This window comes from Danio rerio, chromosome 14 (genome assembly GCF_049306965.1).
Source record: "Danio rerio strain Tuebingen ecotype United States chromosome 14, GRCz12tu, whole genome shotgun sequence".
Classification (NCBI taxonomy): Eukaryota; Metazoa; Chordata; class Actinopteri; order Cypriniformes; family Danionidae; genus Danio; species Danio rerio.
The window spans coordinates 11,560,054-11,582,886 of NC_133189.1; the positions used below are offsets into that span (position 1 = coordinate 11,560,054).

At 41.3% G+C, this 22,833-nt stretch overlaps 1 protein-coding gene across 2 annotated transcripts in view; it reads left to right on the forward strand.

Annotated features, from left to right (window-relative positions):
• Positions 1–1,822: 1,822 nt before the first annotated feature.
• The window catches only part of abcb7 (ATP-binding cassette, sub-family B (MDR/TAP), member 7), a 92,402-nt gene continuing 71,391 nt past the window's right edge, over positions 1,823–22,833 (forward strand). Inside the window, 3 exon segments of one of the 2 annotated variants that reach the window (NM_001423974.1) lie at positions 1,823–2,030; positions 9,083–9,163; positions 19,689–19,763. In NM_001423974.1, coding sequence (NP_001410903.1) covers positions 1,881–2,030; positions 9,083–9,163; positions 19,689–19,763 — 306 coding nt within the window. In that variant the 5' untranslated portion in view covers positions 1,823–1,880. 2 annotated transcript variants of the gene reach the window in all.

Sequence of the window (22,833 nt, forward strand, 5' to 3'; positions counted from 1 at the left end):
CCCGCCACCTCTGAAATTTACCCGCATTTGGCGGGTTGGCGGGTGTTAGGGCCTGCTCACACTATGCTATCCGAATCGTGCCTAGGCCCGTTTCCCGGATCGTTCGAGAAGTGTGAGTGCGCTGAACTGAATATATATATATATATGTATGTATGTATGTATTGTGTATGACTATGACTCCCATGAGCTTGGAGGACTGCATTCATACATCTCTGTAATGACTCAAAAAACGTAATTGATTAATAAAGTCATCTGGAATGGCAAAGAAAGCGTTCTTGCAGGACTCCCAGTTCATCAAGATTATTTGGATTCATCTTCAATGCCTCCTCCTTTATCTTACCCCAGACATGCTCAATAATGTTCAAATCCTGTGACTGGGCTGGCCAATCCTGGAGCACCTTGACCTTCTTTGCTTTCAGGAACTTTAATTAAGAGGCTGAAGTATGAGAAGGAGCGCTATCCTGCTGAAGAATTTGCCCTCTCCTGTAGTTGGTAATGTATTGGGCAACACAAATGTCTTGATACCTCAGGCTGTTGGTGTTGCCATTCACTCTGCAGATCTCTCACTCACTCACATACTGAATTTAACCACAAATCATGATTTTTCCTTTATCAAACTTGACTGATTTCTGTGAGAATCTTGGGTCCATGCGGGTTATAATAGGTCTTCTGCAGTATTTGTGATTATTGGGATGCAATGATTATTAGTTTACTATAGTATGGTTCAAAGTTAATTTACCATAAATTACTATATTATTATTTATGTGGATATGGTGTAGTAGAAATACAGGAATTTCCCTCTGTAATTTCTGCCTTTGGTTGTAAAGGGGTGTTATTTTCACTACATCATTTAGCAACATCAAAAAACAAACAAACAAACAAACAAACAAACACTTTTGTACTACAGACCTCCCATACTGGTGTAATTTGCAAGAAATGCTGATTGTAAATGATACATTGTGTATAAATATATGTTATATGATTTCTTAAATATCTTTTAGATTCCAAAATAATTTTATTGACTGTAAGAAATTAAATTGAGTCCCATTTCTCGTTTTGAAAAAAAGGGGGTTTGTTCTATTTTTTTTTTTTGTTGTTGTTGTTGTTGATCATGGATGTTTATTTATTTATTTTTAATAATATTTAAAGAACAACATTTAGAACATTACAAAAAGAAATGGAAAAGAAAATAAAAAAATGTCGGGTGCACAGAACAACATATAAAACATAAAACTGTAAAAATGTGTAGAAGGCGGGGGCTTGTGAGATTTCAAGATGTTTCAAGTAAAAAAGCGGGTTTGATTGCTTTTTTAAGTGCTTTTGCTTTATGTTGTTTGTATAGTGTCTTAATTTAATTAGTATAGCAGGATAAAATGGTTTTTGGTTATTAAATTGGCATCTGTGAAAATGAACGTTGTAAATATTATCAAAAAATTAATAACAAGCTTTCTTCTCTATTTTTTGTTGTAGTTCAAACACCCAAAAATAATATGTTGGTATTCTAAACGGAAATTGAGCAATAATGTGTCATTTATGAAATTGTTCATCTCGTACCATATTTTTTTCGAGAACTGGCAATTCCAAAAATTATGCGGCACAGTTTCTGGCTGTGATAAACAAATGAACAGTTTTGATTTATATCCTCTCTAAACTTGGAAAGAAAAGGTTTGACAGAGTAAAATTTATGCAAAATTTTAAATGAGACCAATTAAATTTTTTTGTAATAAAGAATTATTTAGGCAACGACCGCTGATCATCGATGGTCTGGTTGATGGACATATGTTGATGTCTACGAAAGCCTTTGTCGTATTTTCATTGGCTAAAGGCCCTTGTACGGAAGTTACGCCACAAGTGACGTTCTCTCAACCCTTCAGTTCAGCATGGCGCCGCTCTTGGTACCGCTGAAATGTGGATTTCACATGCAAAGGCGCAAATTATCCCTGCTACTTCAGCGGAGCAGCGCTGTTCAAGCATGGACCTTTCACGACCATAGAGCGGCTAATAAACGGAAAGAGCGGAACACGTATCTGGTACATTCACCTCTGTCAGACACTTTAGGACACGACACTAGGACAGCACACCGAAATACACACTGAAACTTTAAAAACACTAATGCAGTCTTGCACTATGTAGTGTCACCGACAGTAAAGTAGTGTCATCATCTTTGATGTTCGCAAGTTGTTGTTTTATAGCGTTAGCTTTTAATTATTTAAATAGGAAGTTGATATTGTTCATCGTGACTAATGGATTTGTCAAAGCTCTGTTGTGTAAATGTAATACTACGGCTGTTGGTCATTTTATAACTCGTCCTCTTGATTATGTAAACGCTTTTGCTTGGCGTTGGTTTTTAAATTATACAACTTTTTACTATTGAGTAAACTTTTTTTTAATCAGTAACGTTAGGTCATATGAAATAAACACTCAGGCATAACTTACAGCATATGTGCCTAGATAAGACTTAATCCCGCCCTGTTTTTTTCTGCTCATATCAGTGTAACATGTCACAAGACCCCATTTACTCCAGTTTCTGTGCCACAAACAGTTTCTTGTTATTATGGCATTAGTGTCATGTTTTCCCACTTCAGCTTTCCATTAGTGGCCACAAGATTGATACTACTACTAGTATGAGTAGTTTCTTTAATGTCCTCAAAAGGAAATTTGTTATGGGCAACATGTTGCTGAATGCATGTGATAAATAAACAGTAATAATGATTCAAAACAGTGATAAGAAAATTGTATTCAATTCACATTCCTTCATTTAACGTTCCTTATATTATTTACCATGCTAATTTGAAGATAGGGTCTGAAATCAGCTGTAAATATGACTTGAAAACAACATTAGCACTATTTAATTGACTGTGAACACTCTTGTATTTTGATATTCATTGGCTGCTGATATGATTTCACTATTTAGAATTTGCAAATAATACTTTTCTGAGTATGATATTATTAAGGAGAAAGTCTGAATGTGCGAATTTAAAACCAATTTTACCTCAATCAATTTCACCAATGCTTCTGTCAAAGGTAGAAATTGTGACAGGAGTGTGATGCATCACAATAACTTCCAACAAACAAACAAAACTATATATTTGCAGTTCTTGCAGATCATTTAGACCACTATGTATCTCTCCCACATCATACAGTAGCCTTTACAACATGAGTAGGATTTTTGCCGTTAAAAAAAGCCTTTAGAACTGAATTCAATTTTATTTCAGTAAATTTGAGCAGTCTCTTCGTTAGCTGTTTGTAGTTTATTGTGTGTGTGTTTGTGTGTGTTTACGCATACTGTTATGATTTAGTAACTTTTGCATAGGCATGGAACGATAACCGGTTTTAAGGTTTACTGTGGTTTGAAAAATCAAGGTTTTAAAACTGCTTAAATTCTCTGTTATATCGTTCCCAAGTTGTATGCAAAGTTTTTTTTTTGTGTATTTTTTTTTATGTTTTGTAAAGAAATGTTTTTGAAATTAATGAAGCAAGCAGAAGTGAATTATTTATTTTAATTATTTAGCCCGACATGTTTACTGCTCCAAAATATTCTAAATGTTTCCTAAAATAAAAGACTGTGTTAAATTATTTATTTATTTTTTACTCAGACATCAGGGTTCATATGGTTATGAAAAACCTGGAACAGTCATGGAATTTTGACATGGCATTTTCCAGGCCTAAATAAGTTTTGGAAAAACCCACAAAGCTTTGGAAAAGTGATGGAAATTAGTTTAACAAATTTCCGTATACTTGAATTAGGGCTGCGCGATATTGGAAAAGTCTGGCATTACCATTATTTTGTATTTCAGTGATATGTTATGCGATGTGAATACAATTTAACCAGATGATTTAACAGGTTTGTTTGGGTTGATTGGGGGAATTTTGTAGAGGAATGAATCTTGAATAATATAACAAATAAATTAGAAGCATAGATAAAACATAGCAAAGATAAAAGTGAATTATAGTTTTCAGGTATTCCCTATTCAGGTACAGATATTGAATAATCAACATTGCATAATCTTCATTGTATATTATTTGATCTTTATTAAAGTTACAAAAAATTACTTGTGGCCGGATGTTTTAAACTCTAAAATATTGAAATTTTCACTCAGTCACAGGCCTTAAAGGGACAGTTCACTCAAAGATTAAATTGTAGTCACTATTTAATCACACTTCACTTGTTTCAATATTATAGAAGTTATTAAACTGTCTTCTTTTTGTGTTCTGTTAAAAAAAAAGAATGTTTAAAACAAGTGAAGGGTGTAATGAAAATGGTAAGTGATATTTGGGTGAACTATCTCTTTAAAAATGCATGCAGATGATAAACTTTTGATCCATTATGATTAAACTCTATATTAAACTATAATCCTGACATTGCATATCCTGCGATGTGACTATTGCTGATGCACACATTGCGAAATCAATGCTGAAACGATATATTGTGCAGCCCTCATTTAAATATAGGTTAGTTGTCTTTACTTCTTTTCTGTCCTTGGCCAAAACTTGCTCTCACATTGTTAGTGCTGTGTAAGCATTATCGTAATCAATATAAAAACTAATTTAAACAAAATAGATTGCTGCTTGCTCTATGATGCGCTGTAATAAATTTGAACATCGTTTTTTTTTTATTTTCCATGTAAAATCTAGACATTAAAAATGTACTTGAAAGTTTTGGAAAAGTCTTGGAATTTTAGTAGTAAAAATGTGTTTGAACCCTGAGACATTTAAAAATAACTTATTTTAGAGCAGTAACCACAATACAGAGATACTGTAAAACCGTGTCCAAGTTTATCATACCGTCAGAAGTATATACCAACCCATATGAGATCATTAATACTGTATATGTGGAACTTAAAAGACTTTTGACACATTTTTATTGTTACATCTCAATCCTTGTAAACTGTCAAAAATGGCCGAATACTGCACACAAAGGCATTTAATCAGGCCCAAAGAATGGTTCAGACAATAGTATAAAAATATTTTGAAAATGTAAAGAAGCCTTGTTTTAATACTGTACAAGCAAAACTGTACTCTTGTTTGCAAGCGATCTCTGTAGGGTGAACCACATTAGAGTATAGTTAGACTAGACATAGACAGTATGTAGTTTACAAGAAAACTGTTCAAATGTTTTTTGAAGACGCTAACTCATATTAGATGTTGACAGAGATTTTTCTGTATATGGATGGTTTATCTGTAAACATATCTGTGCAGTGTAGTATTGCTCACACACTAGAGCAGAAAAACACACAAATAACCACAAAGAAAGAGCAGAACGTTTCACATTAGTCATTTAAAACTGCTGTGTATTCATGTAAACAGTCAGCCACGACTAAAGCAACTCAGGTACTTATTATTTGTGTATAAGGTCTTTAAACAACAACAACACTGTTTATCACAGAAATACTGGGATAACAGGTAAAACTTTGGATAGAAACAATCTGCATGTCATGCATACCCCGTTAAAAATTGGATGCGAGCATGAACTGCTGGAAGAGTGTTGTTTAATGAAATTTGACACAGCACACTTAATTTGATTTCTGTTTATTTCGGTTATGACTTTAGTCAGGTCAAGGTTATCAAAAATCACTGTTTACAATGCAGACCCTCAATCAGAGTATTGTCTTAATGGTATTTAAACCGAATTATTGATGTCCATGTAAACAAACTAAAGACAAATCAGATCAAGACATGTGGAGTATGCAGATTTTAGTCGTATCATTAAAGTGCAGTACAGACATGTAAACACCTTCATCAAACTATTACTGTCATGTAGGACTTTTTGCAACTGGATAGTCCACACACACTATTTCACACTGTTTGACACTATTCTCTGCACCTTCTGAGTCAGTGAAGAACCACAGACACCTGCATCGTGAAATGCAGTGTTTTTCTCTCATTCAGCGTGCGGTATCTAATTCCAATAAACAACACTCAGCACATCATAGTTGCATCCAATATCTCGTTTGTCATGGAGGCTAGAGCTGCACGATTCTGGCTAATATGAGAATCGCAAATTTTTGCTTAAAGGGCCATGAAACCCCCTCGTTTCAGCATGGTGTTTTCACACCTCTACTTTGGAAAAAGTCAGAAAAGTGGGCGTGTCCAGCTCCGTTTAGGGGGGAGTGTCGGAGGAAGAAAAGCGGCTTGGTATGGGAGTGTCTATTTGGGCGCGCTGAATTTCAGAGTCAAAACACACAACCACAGCGGACAATGTGACTGTGTTTACATGGACATCTATAGTCGAATTATTTGCCAAATTATTAAATGTTGGACTTTAACTGCAGTTTGGCTCTTTCATTCAGGGAATTCATTAATGTCCCTCCCGACAAACGTGATATTTGATTCGAGGCGCTGCTCTAAGCGTGTATTTTTCATGCAATGTTTGATACCGCACGGCGAATGAGAGAAAAAAAAAACTCAGCATTTCCCGGAAACTTAGATACACACGGCAGGTAGCGTCAGAAAGCCGCGTGTGTTATTCCGGTCACAAAATCCAACACGAGGTTATAGTTTGGTTGTAACTGTTAGTGCTAACTATTGCACTCAGTGCAATAGTTTGTTTGATACGAATAAAATACGAACTGAATAAACAAAGAGCACTGGTCGCTCACTTACCAAATCTGTAGAGACAGGACAATCACCAGCAACTAGAGCCGCGTCTTTATTTAACGTTAGAGGAGACTACAATCTGGATCTCAGCGTTTGCAGATGAGAACAGCTCTCAGGTAAACAATAATCCTCCTTAGACACGTAAGTTATTGTTGTCGAGCGTCGCGTACACTGTAATCCACACGTGAGTCTGAGCTCTCACAGAGAGAAAATGAAAACAAAACTTAACTGCAGCAAACTATAAAAGCAACACTTCACGCTTGTTTTGCCAACACAACGTGGCGTCTTTGCCGTCTACACTGTGACAGTAATGAATATTAATGAAGTTGCACAATAGAGCGCGCTGATTGGTTTGAACCAAGCCTTACTCATGCATTAATGCAACACACTGTAAGACGTAATAAGACTCACTCTGGCACAGACGCCCAGTCTGCACGGTGGAATACAACGCTATTATGTCATGGCCGTGATGCAGCTTCAAAAATTCGTTTCAAACAGGAAGTACGAATTTGCTTGAAATAACGCAAAAACAACCAATTTACACTTTTTTGTGAAATATAGGTGTCCTAATAGTGTTTTTAGCAGTGTGGGACACATATACGACTGTCAACAGCTCAAAAAATGTGTTTTGGTGTTTCGTGACCCTTTAAAATAAAGATCACGATTTTCTCATGTTTCTGTAGATGTAAAATAAAGGTTAGTGAGTGGGCTATTATTATTGTTATTTCTCAAACATATGGTCACACAACTATAATTTTATGTATAAATCTACTGGTTAAAATGCTAAATTTTGAATAGACTTTGAATGGTGGACTTAAACAGATTTTAAATTTGTCCTGGTCATTAATGCCCAGTAAAGTGATGCCATCAGAATACATCTACTCATAATTCTGATGTTGATTATGTTTAAGACATATGCTTGCAACCTGCCATTGACAACACTTTTATTTATTCACTGGCAACCATTTATTCACTGGTAAAATCAGACATTTGTCATTATCAGATTCCCTCTTACATTATATAGGCTAGAGTAGGTATACTGACACTGTTAAACAGTTATTTTCATGCTTAGCACTCTGTGTTCACTATGAACGAAAAACATAATGCTTGTCATAATCATTACTCTAAAATGCAATATAATTAATTAAATGAAATGCATGCTTTCGGTTTCATTTTCTCTGGTTAGTGCTGTTTATACTTCCCGCACGGCTCCCAAACGATCACTCTGTGCCACAAACTGAAAGTTATTTACAACCTGTTATTCACAGCCTATGCAGGTAGTCTACTAAAGTAAACATGCGCATGTCTGTCATTAAGTAGGGCGCGTGCCTGCCCTCTCTGGTAACAGCTCACGGTCAGCTCACGTAACGTGGGATTTTGCGACTGCGAATACATCATTACAAGACCAAAATTAAATTTTTGAGTGAATTATACCTTATAAGTACAGTATGTGACTCTTTTAACATCATTTGAAAACAATGAGAAGACTTGTGCGGTTGCTTTTGCTTCTCTCCTTGAAAATATGATTGACAGAATCGTAGAAATGCTGGATTAAGATCCTCTAGGGAAAAGAATCGAGATCGCAATCTTTTTTCGATCAATCGTGCTGCTCTAACAGAGGCATGCATGAAATGTTCCTGAATGAAAGTGAAAGTGGAAAACTGCAGTGGAAACAACAAAATAAAAATTATACATTTGAAATTGCATGAAAGTCCGAAGGAAATGTAGATAGCGTGGTGATGCAATGGTGTTAATCGAATTATGTGCTATAACATGTAAAACGACATAATGAAAGGAACATTCAAAAAGCAACTTAATCATACTGTTGTCTCATTCAGAAGGCAAATCATTTGATTACTGATGTCCATGTAAATGTTGCACTGATGTCTGACTGGATTAATCACCTTTTGAAAGCAGCTTGATACTCCAAATTAAAGTTATAGCAATTACATTGTTGAGCAAATAGGTGGCCTCTATCTATCGTCATTTATATATCTATGTGCAGCCATTAAAAATGTGTTTGTCACTACAATAATTTTTCTAAGAGATTCTACAAAAATGCTGCTTTATTCAGTAATGAAAGTGAAGTCTTTGAGTGAGTTCTTGAATCATTGAAATCGATATTTAAAAAAAAATATAATATAACATGAAATGTTATATGAAATTTTATACTTTCAGATACGTAGCGGTCATTCAGGACCTTCATTGTAAGCGAATGAACAGTGAATACAAATATTAAATGTGCTTATAATGTGAATAAGGTGAAGTAGAGGTAAAAAGCATCTTATTGATTCCTATTTAACAGGCTTTATATTGACTGTGAAGGTCTGATAGCAAATAGATTTATACCTCAGGGTGAATGAGATGGATTTAAGCAAAGACATCTTTCAAAAAAGCTTTTTAAGTGCAGTAGTATGTAGTTTTAGAAATGACAAAGTAGGTATACCTTATACCTCACATCTCATGTTTTTTCACTTTCATTTAGTTGTCAGACCCAAGCAGAGAGTCCTCAACATGGGCCAACAACAGAGGCCAGAACAGCCAACAGATTCTAGAAGCTGTCAAAGTAAGTGGCATTTAAATCCAAAACATAAGACAGTGTGCTTGATATTTTTTAATGAAGTGGATTAAATGGATCCACAGGCTTACACACTCACAAACAGGCATGGAATGATAACCGTTGTTAAAGCAGGGTTCAACGCTAAGGATTTTTTCTACTGGCCAGTACTTCAGATTTTTACTTGTCCTGCCAAATTTTCTCTGGCCCCACCAAAAAAATAAAATAAAGAAGTTAATTGCTATTTCTGAGCCACATACGGTATTTTAAATTATGTCAAAAGCCAAACATATTTGTAATACCTACCCTTTTTATTCAGCATAAATTTTTTTTTAAAGAGCCCATATTATACATTGAAATAGGGTCATATGTTGGTTGTAAGGGTCTCCAACAACAGTCTAATATGCATGCAAGGTCAAAAACACTTTCATGGTCTTATAATCTGCATTTATTTTTACCTAATTATCCCAGCAACTCCCATATGTATCGTTTAGTGATTCATTTGTTCCCAAACCCCTCCTTAGCGCGAAGCTAATCTGCCCTGATTGGACCAATGACAGTCTGCTGCGATTGGTTGACACTGACTGCCTTCAGCGAGAGACAGAGTGAAATGCCCAGCAGCTAATCAACAATATAAAAGTAGTCACAGTGCATACACGCTCGATAGTGTAAGGCGTGGGTTTTAGCTGCCAGTGGATGAATGTAAATACAGACGATGGACTTGACAATACAGACGGCTAACTGTTTTATTGAGCAAAAACTCCAAGAACTGGAGAGGAGATCTCTTAGTGTCACACTCTGCTCTTTTCACAGACACACACACACACATATTGCCCTCGTTCTCGCGTGCACACACACACACATAACCCTCCTCCGGACGACAACGCGTGCACACATACAACCCTCCTCCGAACGACAACACACACACACACACACACCAAGTGTGCCGCAAGCCTGCGTTTGAGTGAAGGTCTCGGCCGTTAGATCGCCCCCTGGGGGCTGGCTGCAGTACAAGTCATAAAGCCCGCCTCCTCCGTGTTAATGAAGGAGACTTGAGCCCAAATAAAAAAATTAATTACACTTGCAATAAAATGTCCCGAAAGATGGTTCTGGTCGATTAAGGCACTGGTTATTGTGCTGAAATAGGTGCAGATCCTCATTTTTGTAAACAGTTTGTTTTTAGCAGTAATTTAATGCTGGGCGTGTCATCGTCATTGACAGCGGTGATTGACAGTTTCTCAAAGCGCGGCGTCTGAGCTTCGGCAGAAGACTGAAGTGTTATTACTCGATTTCTGTGATATTTTACTATGACAAAATGAGTTCAGCAGTAAACTACAGTTTCTGACATACATGATCTGGTGGAACACTGTTTATTCGCTAAGGTCAGAGCTTTTTTCGGGCTTTATTAGTTTGCTAATACACGCCTAGCCACCCAGATAGCAAAATACACTGGGGCCAGTTCTTGCCTGCCGGAGACTTACCCCTCAGACTGACTACCTCTGCTGGACCTACTCCGGATGCCTGGACTCACTGCCCGATTCCAGCCTGAGTCAATTGAGCCAGATGCGGCGGCCGAGCGAGCAGGCGCTGCCGCATGCGAGCCGGAATCAGCCCGCGACGCCGCGACTAGGTTATGCGCTGATGCCCGGAGCTGGCGCGATTGAATCTTCATTATATAAAACCCTCACATTTGTTAACGTTATTACACCCATTTTTGTTGATATAACAACAAACGCATGCTACTATTTGAACGCAAAGTGTATCACTGAGTTTAACCTTTGAATAAAGATGCAAACAGCATAGCAATTATTTAAATAAAGGACAAAATAAATAACAATAAACCTGTATCGATTGCACAAGTATTAAATAATAATAATAATAAATACGAAAATGACAATAAAACTGCACAATAAAATAAACCCATTTAAGTACGGGGTATACAGGAGATCGTTAGCAGTAATTCTCTTTGTGTTTAAATAATAATCTCCACGTTGATCTCCTGTAAGGTTATTTGAACTTGCACGTCTCTGCATTTTAAGTTTTGGCATGTTATTAAGTGATCTACTGAATTTGCTGTTATAAATCATTATAAGGTTCTTGAAATCGAATCTTATATAACCTAATAGAGCTGTAAATGTTAGATATTATTTATTTACATCATTTACTGTTGGCGTTTTATTTGAACACTCCAGCTAACATTAAAAAGAATGTAAATTCCTCGTTGCCAGATATAATGAAGGCATCGAATAAACCAAATGAAAACGGAGGCAAAAAAAATTTAAATAAATAAACAATTCAAGCGAAAATGAATAAACAATATACTAGTGATGTTACAGCAGATAGACGTTGTATTAATAGTGCAAAGTTTTTTTGCACAAATTGACAAATTGCAGGGTTGGGATGTGTAAATATCCTGTTGATATTTAGTAATCTTGCTGTATTTATCTTCTAAACGCACGATTGTTCCCGCATGGTAAATCGTTATGGTGTGTAGGCTATATTTTGGGTTCTGTTGATGGCTAATTAAAAATAAAAACCTTTCTAAAAATGTATGTGTTGTTTATATGTTATTGTTCATATTTTACAAGTGTTATTTCTACCTCTATGAAGATAACAAATACCAACAACAAATATAACAATAAGAGAATATATTATTTGTGCTCATATTCAGGCTAGAGTGTATAAAAGATCGTTTATTTCTGCAGTCCACCATGTATTGCTTTTATTAAAGTTTAACAGCTTACATCACACCGTTTTTAAACCGTATATTATTGTGTTTTTTAATGTAAGTGCTTCTATTTACATATCAGTGAGCGTTTGTTATAGTGCAGACACCGGCAGTCGAGTGAGAAGTTCGGGGGGCGTGGTTGATTTTACATAAAGCGTTTGGTTGGAAGCTCGACTCCGCTCATTATCGCGGCTCCTCCTCTGGCTCCATCAGACAGTCCTTCTGCGCATGTCTGGCTCCAATTTCAGCAGTCTTTTGCGACAGTTTGTGCCCGTCAAGCAGGCGTTTTGCCCTCAAGGCGTTCAATGGCAAAAGGGGCTGTCGCGTCGTCCATATTTTTTACAGTCATTGACACACACACACTTTACCCTCCTCCACGAAACGTAAACAAAGCGGCTTAATCGGGCCAGTAACCATTCTGTACACTGGTCCAGACACAGCCCCAGGCCATCGGGCAGTTCTTATTGTCGAGCCCTGCAAGGTATACCGCGGTTTGGAAGAGTCAAGGTTTTAAAAAACCGTCAAAATTTTCTCCTATACCGTTCCTGAGGTATGTGTAAGGTTTTTTTAATTATGTTTTTTTTTTTTTTTTAGCTTTTAGGACAACCGTATCTCAAGCAGAAAGAATTTGTGAAAATATCTGTGTTTTTAAAACAAATGAAGACAGCAGAAGTCAATAATTCATTTAGCCTGACATGTTTACTTTTCCAAAATATTTTTTGTTTTTCAAAATAAAAAAAAAATACTGTCTTCAAAAGGGAAACATTTTTGTTTTTTTACCCAGACATTTTTTTATCCAAGGTTATCATACCGTCAGAGTCTTAAACCGGCCCATGCCTACACACAAATACATAACTACAAATAGACAATTACTGCCTTCCCCTGCATCCCCCTCCCCTTTTTCAATGTTATGTCTTTGTTTACATGTTTATGTGCTTGTTGCTGGGGTTTTTTTCCCCCTGATCTCACACTGCCTTACTTTAAAGGGTCATGACACTGACCCACTTTCAGTTCAAATCTATCAGAATTTTTTCAAAAGATGCATCATAATAGGCGTGGAGCTCCGTGAGCAAAGGGGAGGAGTGGGCGTGGCCAGCACGGGAGAAGGAGGGGAGCGAACAACTGTTGTCAGTTAGCTCACAAAATAAGACACAAACCGTGAGGAGACAAATGATTTTATAGTTTACAAAGTTAAAATGCAAAGAAATAAAGAGTGGTGGACTTGAACAGAATTTAGATTTGTCCTGGTCATTAATGCTGATGATAATTCTGATGTTGTTTTATTGTGTTTGAGACATATGCTTAAAATCTGTAATGTCCTGCTTAAAATCTGTCACTGATGTGATTTTGGTGAATACTGAAGACTGGGTGGGTATTTCTGCATTTCGGTGGGTTTTGGATACTTTTTGGGCTGGAATCCGTCAGCAACATCTGGCAACACTGTGTGCGCTTTCGGTTTCATTTTCACTGCTAAGAGCGGTTCACTTCCCGTGTGGCTCCCAAATGATCGCTCTGTGCCAAAGAAGACTTCATTCAGAGGCGTGCGCCCGCACTCGCTGTGGTAACAGCTGACAGTCAACTCACTTCATGTGTGATTTTGTGGTCGCAAATACATTACATGAAGACAGAAATGGCATTTTTGGGGTGAATTATATCTTATAAATACAGCATGTGATTTTTTTCAACACCATTTGGAGATGTCCACATTGCTGAACAACGTATGTAAAACAATGTGAAGACTTGTGCGGCCACAATTGCTTCTCTCGTGGACTTGAAAATATGATTGACAGAATCGTAGAAATGCTGGATAAGATCGTCTAGGGGCGCGAATCGAGATCGTGATTTTTTTACGATTATTTGTGCAGCTCTAGTCTGAATGAAGACTCAGTCCAGCAGGTTTCTTACCCCGTCCATTTTAACCATTAGCCCTGTTGGTAATCTAGAGGATTTAGGTAAACACAGCAGTACGGCGATGTGTTGTAATGTGAACAAACTCCAGATAAAAGACAACACCCACCATTTTCCAATTCTCGTACTGCTCTCCCGACAAAAATGCTTGCTGCACACAAACAGCTTTGCTGTATCGGCCCTGACAGCATCGCTGTGAAAAACCTGCAACAAACCCCGTGGATCATGGAAACAAACACATACGACCCTTCATGAACAGCTAAATACTGTGTGCCGTGGGTCTGTGTCTCACAACTTGGCACTTGCAGGTCTGCCGTGCCTTCAAAAAGCACATGCTCTCATGAATAATTAAGAAGCAGGCTCTTCTCAGAGGATAAGAAAACTCTGCTATGAATAATAATGTGAAACCGACGCGTCATCTTTGCACTTGCAGTTTTGCGATACGTCACCGATTTTGATCCTGCCCCAACAATCATTTTAAACCCGGAAGCTGAAATTAGCTGAAAAAAGCTCAAAATTATCCAGTTCCCGTTCATGGCGACGTATCGCAAAATTGCAAGTGCAAAGATGACGCATATACAAAAAGATGGCACGAGTATAGCGTCACATTCTTGGGCGTCTAACATGTTGATGCGGTGCTCGTGGACAGTTCTTGCCCGCATTGCGATGGCTTGACTGTTGCGCAACTGAGGCCGGGGTCGAGCTCTTTTATTAGGGCAAGTCACCCCTGCTGCTCCCTGCCAAGCGGTTAGCACTCGGGCAGACCTGAGGGTTACAGTGGGGGCTAATTTGTCGCTTTCGGGCCCACGGATCCCTCGCTCCTCTCCAGTGCGCTCTGTTTCTGCTTTGAGTGCGAGCGCTGGTCCATCCTCCGAGCTGGCCGCACTTGCATTAGATGACACCGGGGACGTGACGTCCATCGCTGCATCGGAGGGCGGGTTGACATGCTCCGAGGAATATCCGGACCCCCTGCCACCCTCCGGGGTTGTCAGTATGGTTACGGATCTGGAATTGGACATGTTAGCTGTGTTATCCCGGGCTGCATCGGCCGTGGGGCTAGAGATGGCTTGTCCACCAGAACCGCGGCCGGACCACTCAGTTGGTTGCTACAAGGGGGTAAAGGCAAAGCCTTCTAGACCCCCCTGTCCCCTTCTTCCCGGAGGTACACAGAGAGCTCACGCAGGCATAGAGGGCACCTTTTTCTGCCCGGCCCTCGTGCGCTCCCGCTCTCACCTCCCTCCATGATGGAGCGGCAAGGGGATATGAGGCGATTCCCCGGGGGGGCTGTGCTAGCCGTTCCACTCGTGGAGATTCGCCATAACTCCCTTCCAAGGCTTGCAGGTTATCTGAGTCTCTTATGGCAAGAGCCTACACTGCTGCGGGTCAGGACGCCTACGCTCTGCACGCTATGGCAACCTATCAACGCTACAAAGCCGAGAAGCTGGCCGAGATGCAGGAGGGAGTTTCTCCGCCGGGCTTGCTGCATGAGCTCCGCACGGCAACCGATTATGCTCTCATGACCACCAAATCGGCTGCTCGTGCCCTGGGGAAGACGATGGCCACATTAGTGGTCCAGAAACGCCCACATTGGCTGAGCTTGGCTGAGTGACGTTGACAAAGCTTGCTTTCTTAACGCTCCCATGTCCCAGGCTGGCCTGTTCGGCGACACCGTTGGGGAGTTCACCCAGGAAATCTCTGCGGTGAAAGAGCAGTCCAAGGCGATAAGTGAAGTCATCGATTAGCGGGCTCATAAAACTGCTCCTCCTGCTGCCCCTTCCGCTGCTCCTTCCGCTGCTCCTCGCCGAAGGCGTCCTCCCTCGGCTTCAACATCTGCTCCGCTTCCGCTGCCTGCTCCACCGGCCAAGCGGCAACGCCGAGCCTCCCACGGGTCTGCGACGCCACCGCCCGAGGGCGCTGTTAAGTCTGGTAAATGGACCCCGAAGCGTTCCCAGGACGAGCCATTCGAAGAAGAGGGGACCTGCTCTTTCCTCGGTAGGGGAACAGAGGATTATTACATCAGTCCTCCATGACTCTAAACTCCTCACTGCCAGCCTCCGGGCCAGCAGCAACCAAATTTCCAAAATAGCAGTTTCCTCTCTCTCCGGATGCGCAAACCCGAGCACTACCAGTCTGGGACGCTCCGTCTTCCAGCTCGCGGCGCCGGGACCCCTCACCTCAGGCCCTCAGAGTGCAGCAGAACGAACTCCTTTTTCTCACTCTGGCCTCACCGCGGGATCCAGGGAGGAAGGTAAGAGAAACTGTCTTATTTTCAGCTCTCCCTCGGGACGCTCTGCTTCCCGGGATGAGCACTCCCATACCGAGCTGGCCCTCCGCTGGCACGTCAGCGATCGCTCCGATGGTGCCATTAGCGTGCGCTCTGCAGGCTTGGTTAGCGCTGCTCAGTGCATTGCAGTGGCTCATACAGACATAGCTATGTGATTCAGTTCGCTATTTGCCCTCCCAAGTTCACGGGTGTCATTTTCACGAGGGTGATCCCCGAGAGCGCCCCTGTCTTGCGAGAGGAAATTGCTGTCCTCCTGGCGAAGGATGCAATCGAGCAGGTCCCTCCAGCCGAGATGAGGTCTGGGTTTTACAGCCCGTTTTTCAGCGTGCCCAAAAAAAGCGGGGGGTTAAGGCCAATCCTAAATCTGTGCAGACTGAATGCTCACGCAGAAATGCTTGATTCAGAGCGTCCGTCCAAAGGATTGGTTTGCAGCCATAGACCTGAAGGACGCATGTTTTCACGTCTCCTTTCTTCCACCCCACCGCCCTTATCTCCGGTTCGCTTTCGAAGGACGAGCGTGGCAATACAAAGTCCTCCCCTTTAGCCTCTCTCTTTCTCCGGGTTTTCACCAAGCTTGCGGAGTGTGCCCTAGCGCTCCTGCGCCTTGCGGGCATCCGCATACTCAGCTATCGCGACGATTGGCTCATTATAGCCTTGTTCTGCGATCAGCCGATTATGCACAGAGACAAAGTGCTTCGGCGCCTCGACCAGTTGGGGTTTCAGGTCAACCGAGAGAAAAGCAAACTTTGCCCCCTGCAGAGAATCTCTCTGGATTCGGTCGCTATGGTTGCGCGCCTTTCAGAGGAGCGCGCCAGGCTAATGCTTTCCTGTGCGAACGAGCTCCACAGGAAGATAGTGGTCCCACTGAAATGTTTTCAGAGGCTCCTGGGGCATATGGCATCCGCAGCCGCGGTCACGCCGCTCGGTTTGCTTCATATGAGACCACTTCGGCGTTGGCTTTGCGATCGAGTTCCCAGACGGGCATGGCGCGCGGGCACGCACCGGGTGTGTTTCCGTACGTTCAGCCCCTGGACGGATCTGGTGTTTCTACGGGCCAGAGTGCCCCTAGGGCTAGTATCTAGGCATGTTGTCATGACGTGATGGGCTGGGGGGCCGTGTACAACGAGCATGCAGCCGTTGGTTTGTGGTCCGGACCCCGCCTGCATTGGGATATCAACTGCCTGGAGCTGTTGGCAGTGTATCTGGCTCTCCGCCGCTTTTTACCAGTGCTGGAGCGGAAACACATGCTGGTCAGGACAGACAGCATGGCGACGGTGGCCTATATCAACCGTATGGGGGGTATACGCTCTCGCCGCATGTCTCAGCTCGCTCGCCGTCTGCTCCTTTGGAGTCACACGCGGCTGAAATTGCTGCATGCCATCCACATTCCGGGCGGGCTCAACCGTGCAGCCAGTGTTCTCTCATGGCAGCTAGTGTCCCTAGGGGAGTGGAGACTCCACCCCGATTCGGTCCAGCTGATAGGGGCGCACTTCGGGGAAGCCCAGATCGATCTGTTTGCTTCCACCGAGAACGCACATTGCCAGCTGTTTTATTCCCTGACCGAGGCCTTCCTCGGCACGGATGCACTGGCTCACTGCTGGCCATTGGGCACGCGCAAATATGCGTTTCCCCCAGTGAGCCTAATCGCACAAACTTTGTGCAAAGTCAGGGAGGACAAGGAGCAGGTCTTGGTTGTTGCGTCTCTCTGGCCCAACCGGACCAGGGTTTCGGAGCTCACACTCCTCGCAGCGGCCCCTCCTTGGCGCATTCCCCTAAGGGAAGACCTCCTCTCTCAGGGACGGGGCAGCATCTGGCACCCATGCCCAGATCTCTGGAACCTCCACGTGTGGTCCATAGACGGAGCGCGGAAGACTTAGGTGACTTACCGCCCGCAGTACTTAACACCATCACTCAGGCTAGAGCACTCTCTACGAGGCATGCCTACGCCCTGAAGTGGAGTCTATTCTCTGAGTGGTGCGCTTCTCAACATGGCAACATGCTCGGGAAGCATGATCTAATCATCCGATTCCTCAGGGGCGCGCGGCGGTTAAATCCGTCCCGCCCCCCTCTCATGCCCTCTTGGGATCTCTCTAGTCCTAGCGGGTCTGCAGAGAGATCCGTTCGAGCCACTCGAGTCAGTATCACTTAAAATTCTGTCTTTAAAGACAGCTCTGCTGATCGCATTGGCATCATTCAAGAGAGTTGGGGATCTGGAGGCATTTTCGGTAAGCGAATCGTGCCTTGAATTCGGGCCCGGTTACTCTCACGTTGTCCTGAGACCCCGGCCTGGCTATGTGCCCAAGGTTCCTACCACCCCATTTAGAGATCAGGTGGTGAACCTGCAAGCGCTGCCTTCGGAGGAGGCAGGCTCAACCCACTCACTGCTTTGTCCCTTTCGCGCTTTGCGCCTTTACGTGGAACGAAAGCAAAATGTAAGATCATGCGAACAGCTCTTTATCTGTTACGGTGGTCGGCAGAAAGGAAGTGCCGTATCAAAACAGAGGTTGGCCCACTGGTTAGTTGATGCCCTCGCTTATCAATGCCAGGGCGAGCCGCGCCCTCCTAACGTGAGAACGCACTCTACTAGAGCTGTCGCTTCCTCATGGCCGTTATCACGCGGCGCCTTTCTCACAGATATCTGCAGAGCTGTGGGTTGCGCGACACCAACGTATTCCAAAAAATCCCTTGTCCATATTAGCTAGATAAAAGCACACTTATAACCCCTGAATAAACATTAAACATTATTCCCATGTAATGGTAATATGTTGGGCCTAGGGGACGTTTCAAGGTTGTGCTCTTGGTGATGTCAGTGTGCTCACGCTTTGGCTTGGCAAACTGCACATCGGGAGCGTGACGGGCTTGGTTACTGTGGCGCTTTCCATATAGTCTCCCAAAGTCTGTTTATACAGACACATGTCGAAGTTCCCATGAAGGGGAACGTCCAGGTTACGTACGTAACCCACGTTTCCCGAATAGGGAATGGAGACGTGTGTCTCCACTGCCACAACACCTGAGTCTCCAGCTGGGAGCTGAGCGATCGGCTCTTCAGCAGGCAAAATTCTGACGAGCTAACTCACACGGAGCTAAGCTCCGCCAATTCAATTGGCATTTCTTTGGCCCGTTTTTATATCTTCAGAAATGATTGGTCGTCTAAAGCACTCCCAAAGTCTGTTTATACAGACACACGTCTCCGTTCCCTATTCGAGGAACGTGGGTTACGTACGTAACCTGGACGTTTTCCCCACTATTAAAGCTAACAAGTGCTAACATTCTCGTAACTGATGCTCAACACACATAAATCTGTTAAAATCTCAGAATTACTCGAGGGTTTTGTGAAGCTTTAAGGACAATCTGAGAGGGGCTTTTTTATCTCCTTTTCCCCCCAATGTATCTTATTTCCTATTTTTCTGTACTACCTCTTGTCTGGCCTGTCTTCCCCTAAAATGTGTGATGTTTGTGAATAGTCGGAGGGGTCAAATTTTGCTGCATGTAACAGTGTTGTGACAAATAAAGACTTATCATCATCATCATCATCATCATCATCATCATCGTTAAGCATACATGACTCTATATGTAACATGCAAAATATCTGAAAAAGTGTTTGTTTCTTCTAGCATTTACATCTACAAGAGAGGCAGTGCTGGCATGGGAACGCAGGTGGTGGGCTCAGTGCAGATCCCAAAAATGTGGTAAGGTATTTATTTATTTATTTATTTATTTATTTATTTATTTATTTATAACTTGTATGGTAAAGCATAAGTCCAATTTCAGGATGTCCGCAGGGTCTTAAAGTATTAAAAGTTAATAAATCATTCATGAGTAAATTAAGGCCCCTAAAAAATGTTAAAAAGTCTAAATCCCGTTTAACCGAGGTCTTAAATTTTGTTTAAGCGTTCTCCAAAGTGTTCTCCATAAAAGCATATATATTTTTTTCCTCCTAATAATAACAATGGCACGCTCGATCCACACGATTGGTTCGGGCCGAGGTGCGTCTGGCCAAGCTGCTACGTCCAGGTGATGTCACATAATTTGTGACTAACACAGGAAGGTGATGTGATGCTCTCAACATGTAGCAAAACAGTAGGGCGAAACAGACGGCAAAATGGGAAAATGTAAGTTTGCATACTCCTGGGGCCTGTTTCAGAAAGGAGGTTAAGTGCAAACTTAGAGTATTTTTACCCTAAAATGAGAGAAACTGGGTTTTCCGTTTCAAAATTGCAGGTTTGTTAAACTGGAGAAAGCAGGGTAAGTCAAGCCTGTTTCTGGAAGAGAAGTAACTTTAACTAAGAGTCAGTTACTGTGGTAACTTACTCTGTGAACCTAATCTGGTCAAGAGAAGGCTTTATTCTCTATACTCAGAGTTTCTGTCTGTCTTCTCCCCTTTTTTTAAAGACGAAACGGTATTTCTCACCTTAGCCTTACATTTCCACCCACCTATTTTAATGCTCGTTTGGATATGTGCATAAAAACGATTGATGGAAACGTCATGATGCACATAACTTTTGAAAATATGCATAAAAAACAGGTGCATAAATGAGCAGGATAAAGGATCGTTGTCGCGCTCGAATCGAATGGCGGGGTGGGTGGATATGTAGCGCGAAAACCGAAGTGCAGGGTTGGTTGGGGTTGTGTGTCAGCATTGTCTTCTGAGGCGCAAGTACATTTATTAAATCAAGAATAATTGACGCAGCTTCTTCTACTACAGTAAATTCTGTTTTTACTGTTGATATTTGGCGCCAGTTAATCAGGAAGTGACGATTTTGTTCTCTTTGACTCGTTGGATGAAAACGCTGCTTTATTCGCATCTTTTATGCGTTATTCCATTTTTGCACATAAAATTATGTAATATATTTGAATGGAAACATAGATATTGTCTACCTTTTAGTCACACACAGAACTATAAATAATTAGCTTAAACTCACTGACCTTCGATTAATGGGATTATTATTCTTTCTAAAAATAGTTATTTTTAGTTCTGCTTACCCTCTAAATGTTATATCAACCTCTATCACTTGATCAATAAAAAAGGCAGACACACAAGTGCACTGTTAAATCTATTAAAACTAATAAATGTGTAGAAAAGTTTAGAAAAAAATTATAAACATCACACATTACATTACATATTTTATTATACTTAAATATTTAAATATTTTTTAATGTAAAGTTACGCATTAACTTGAGCAGCTGTTTTCCCAGGCTAACTGTCTCTATATCACTGATGGTTGCTTCTTTTTAAATATATATGCTCATATTTGCTACAACTTTGCATGAGCAGATCAAGTTCAGCTGGAGAAAGAAATGGTGATCTCTTTTTTTTTTCAGATGTTGCCATGGTCAATCGTAATATCTGCGCTCCATTGATAATGCCTTTTCATAGTCCCGGTAGGGGTGTCAAAATTAATTGTTTCTTTGGTGCACCGCGATGCAGATGTGGACAATTCGGTATCGGTTGAGTAATAATCATAACCGGTTATTATGTACTGACGTCATTTATCTCCTATGCGCTCTGTCGCGAAGGAGTTGAGCGCGAGTATTTACAACACTCAGCCAACTCAGGGCTGGTCCGTGGCATAGGCACCATAGGCAAATGCTAAGGGCGCTGTATATCCAGGGGGGCGCCAGAAATGAGCGCGGTTAAGTTGGTTTTGTTTTCGATATTCTTGACTCACATTCAGTTTCAGACGGCAATAACTCAAAAACCTCTTACCCTAAAAAGATCTAAAGTGTGTTTCCTACAAAAAGACAAAGCTGGTTATGTTTCACAGCTGTCTTTCTTTTTTTCGCTCCACATTACGAGCACTGCTCCGTTTAAGCCCTCGCAATATGTGTTTAGCCGGGATAGCTCGCGCTGAGAGGAGCTCTCAGCAAGGGACCGTCGGAAAAGTGCTTCTTTTTCCGTTTTTCTGCTCCACTCTTCGTGAGCTCTTCCTGTTGCGAGGGCTTAAGTGTGTGTGTGCGTGTGTGTGTGTCTGTTTGTTTCTTTGGTGCTGTCTATGTTTGTGTTTGAATGAGAGACAGTGTGGTGTTGTGTGTCTATGTGTTTATACAGACAGCATGTTATAGCCTCCCCTCTAAAATATAACACTGTATATGGAAAGCATCGTCAATGCACCATGATGCACCGAAATATCGAATTGAACCGAATCGAAGGGATGATAATCGTAACCGAACTGAACCGTGAGACCAGTATAGGTTCACACCTCTAAGTCCCGGTGTGCGCACTTAATTCTTTTAAGTTGGTCAACTCAAAGTTGATTGACCTAACTCAGATCAGCTATTCTGAAACCGAAAACTCAGAGTTTTTAATCTCTCGGTAAATCAACTCAGAGTTCAAGTTTAAACTCTGAGTTGTTTGAATTCCCTACTAAAACAGGCCCCTGGTTGGAGAAAGACAAGATTAAACAGTGGCTGAAGCCTGTCGCTGAAAACACCTGTTTAATTTATTCTTTTAAGCTTTGTTTCTTCCAAGCTTATCTAAGTTCTGTTGTATGGTGGTGCTCCATTGATTTATTTAACTACAACTGTTTATTAACAACTGTTTATTAAGTTAAAGGTTTGATACTGATTAGATGTTGAAGTGGCGATGAGGTCTTAAAATATTCTGAGAAGGTCTTTAAAAAGTCTTAAAAAGGTATTGAAATTACCTTTAAGATTCCTGCATATACCCTGTATTAAAAAATATAACAAACAAGTATTAATAAAATGTAATCCTTAAACCCTTCAAAAAGAAAACTTTGCTCACTGTTATTTATTCTAAGC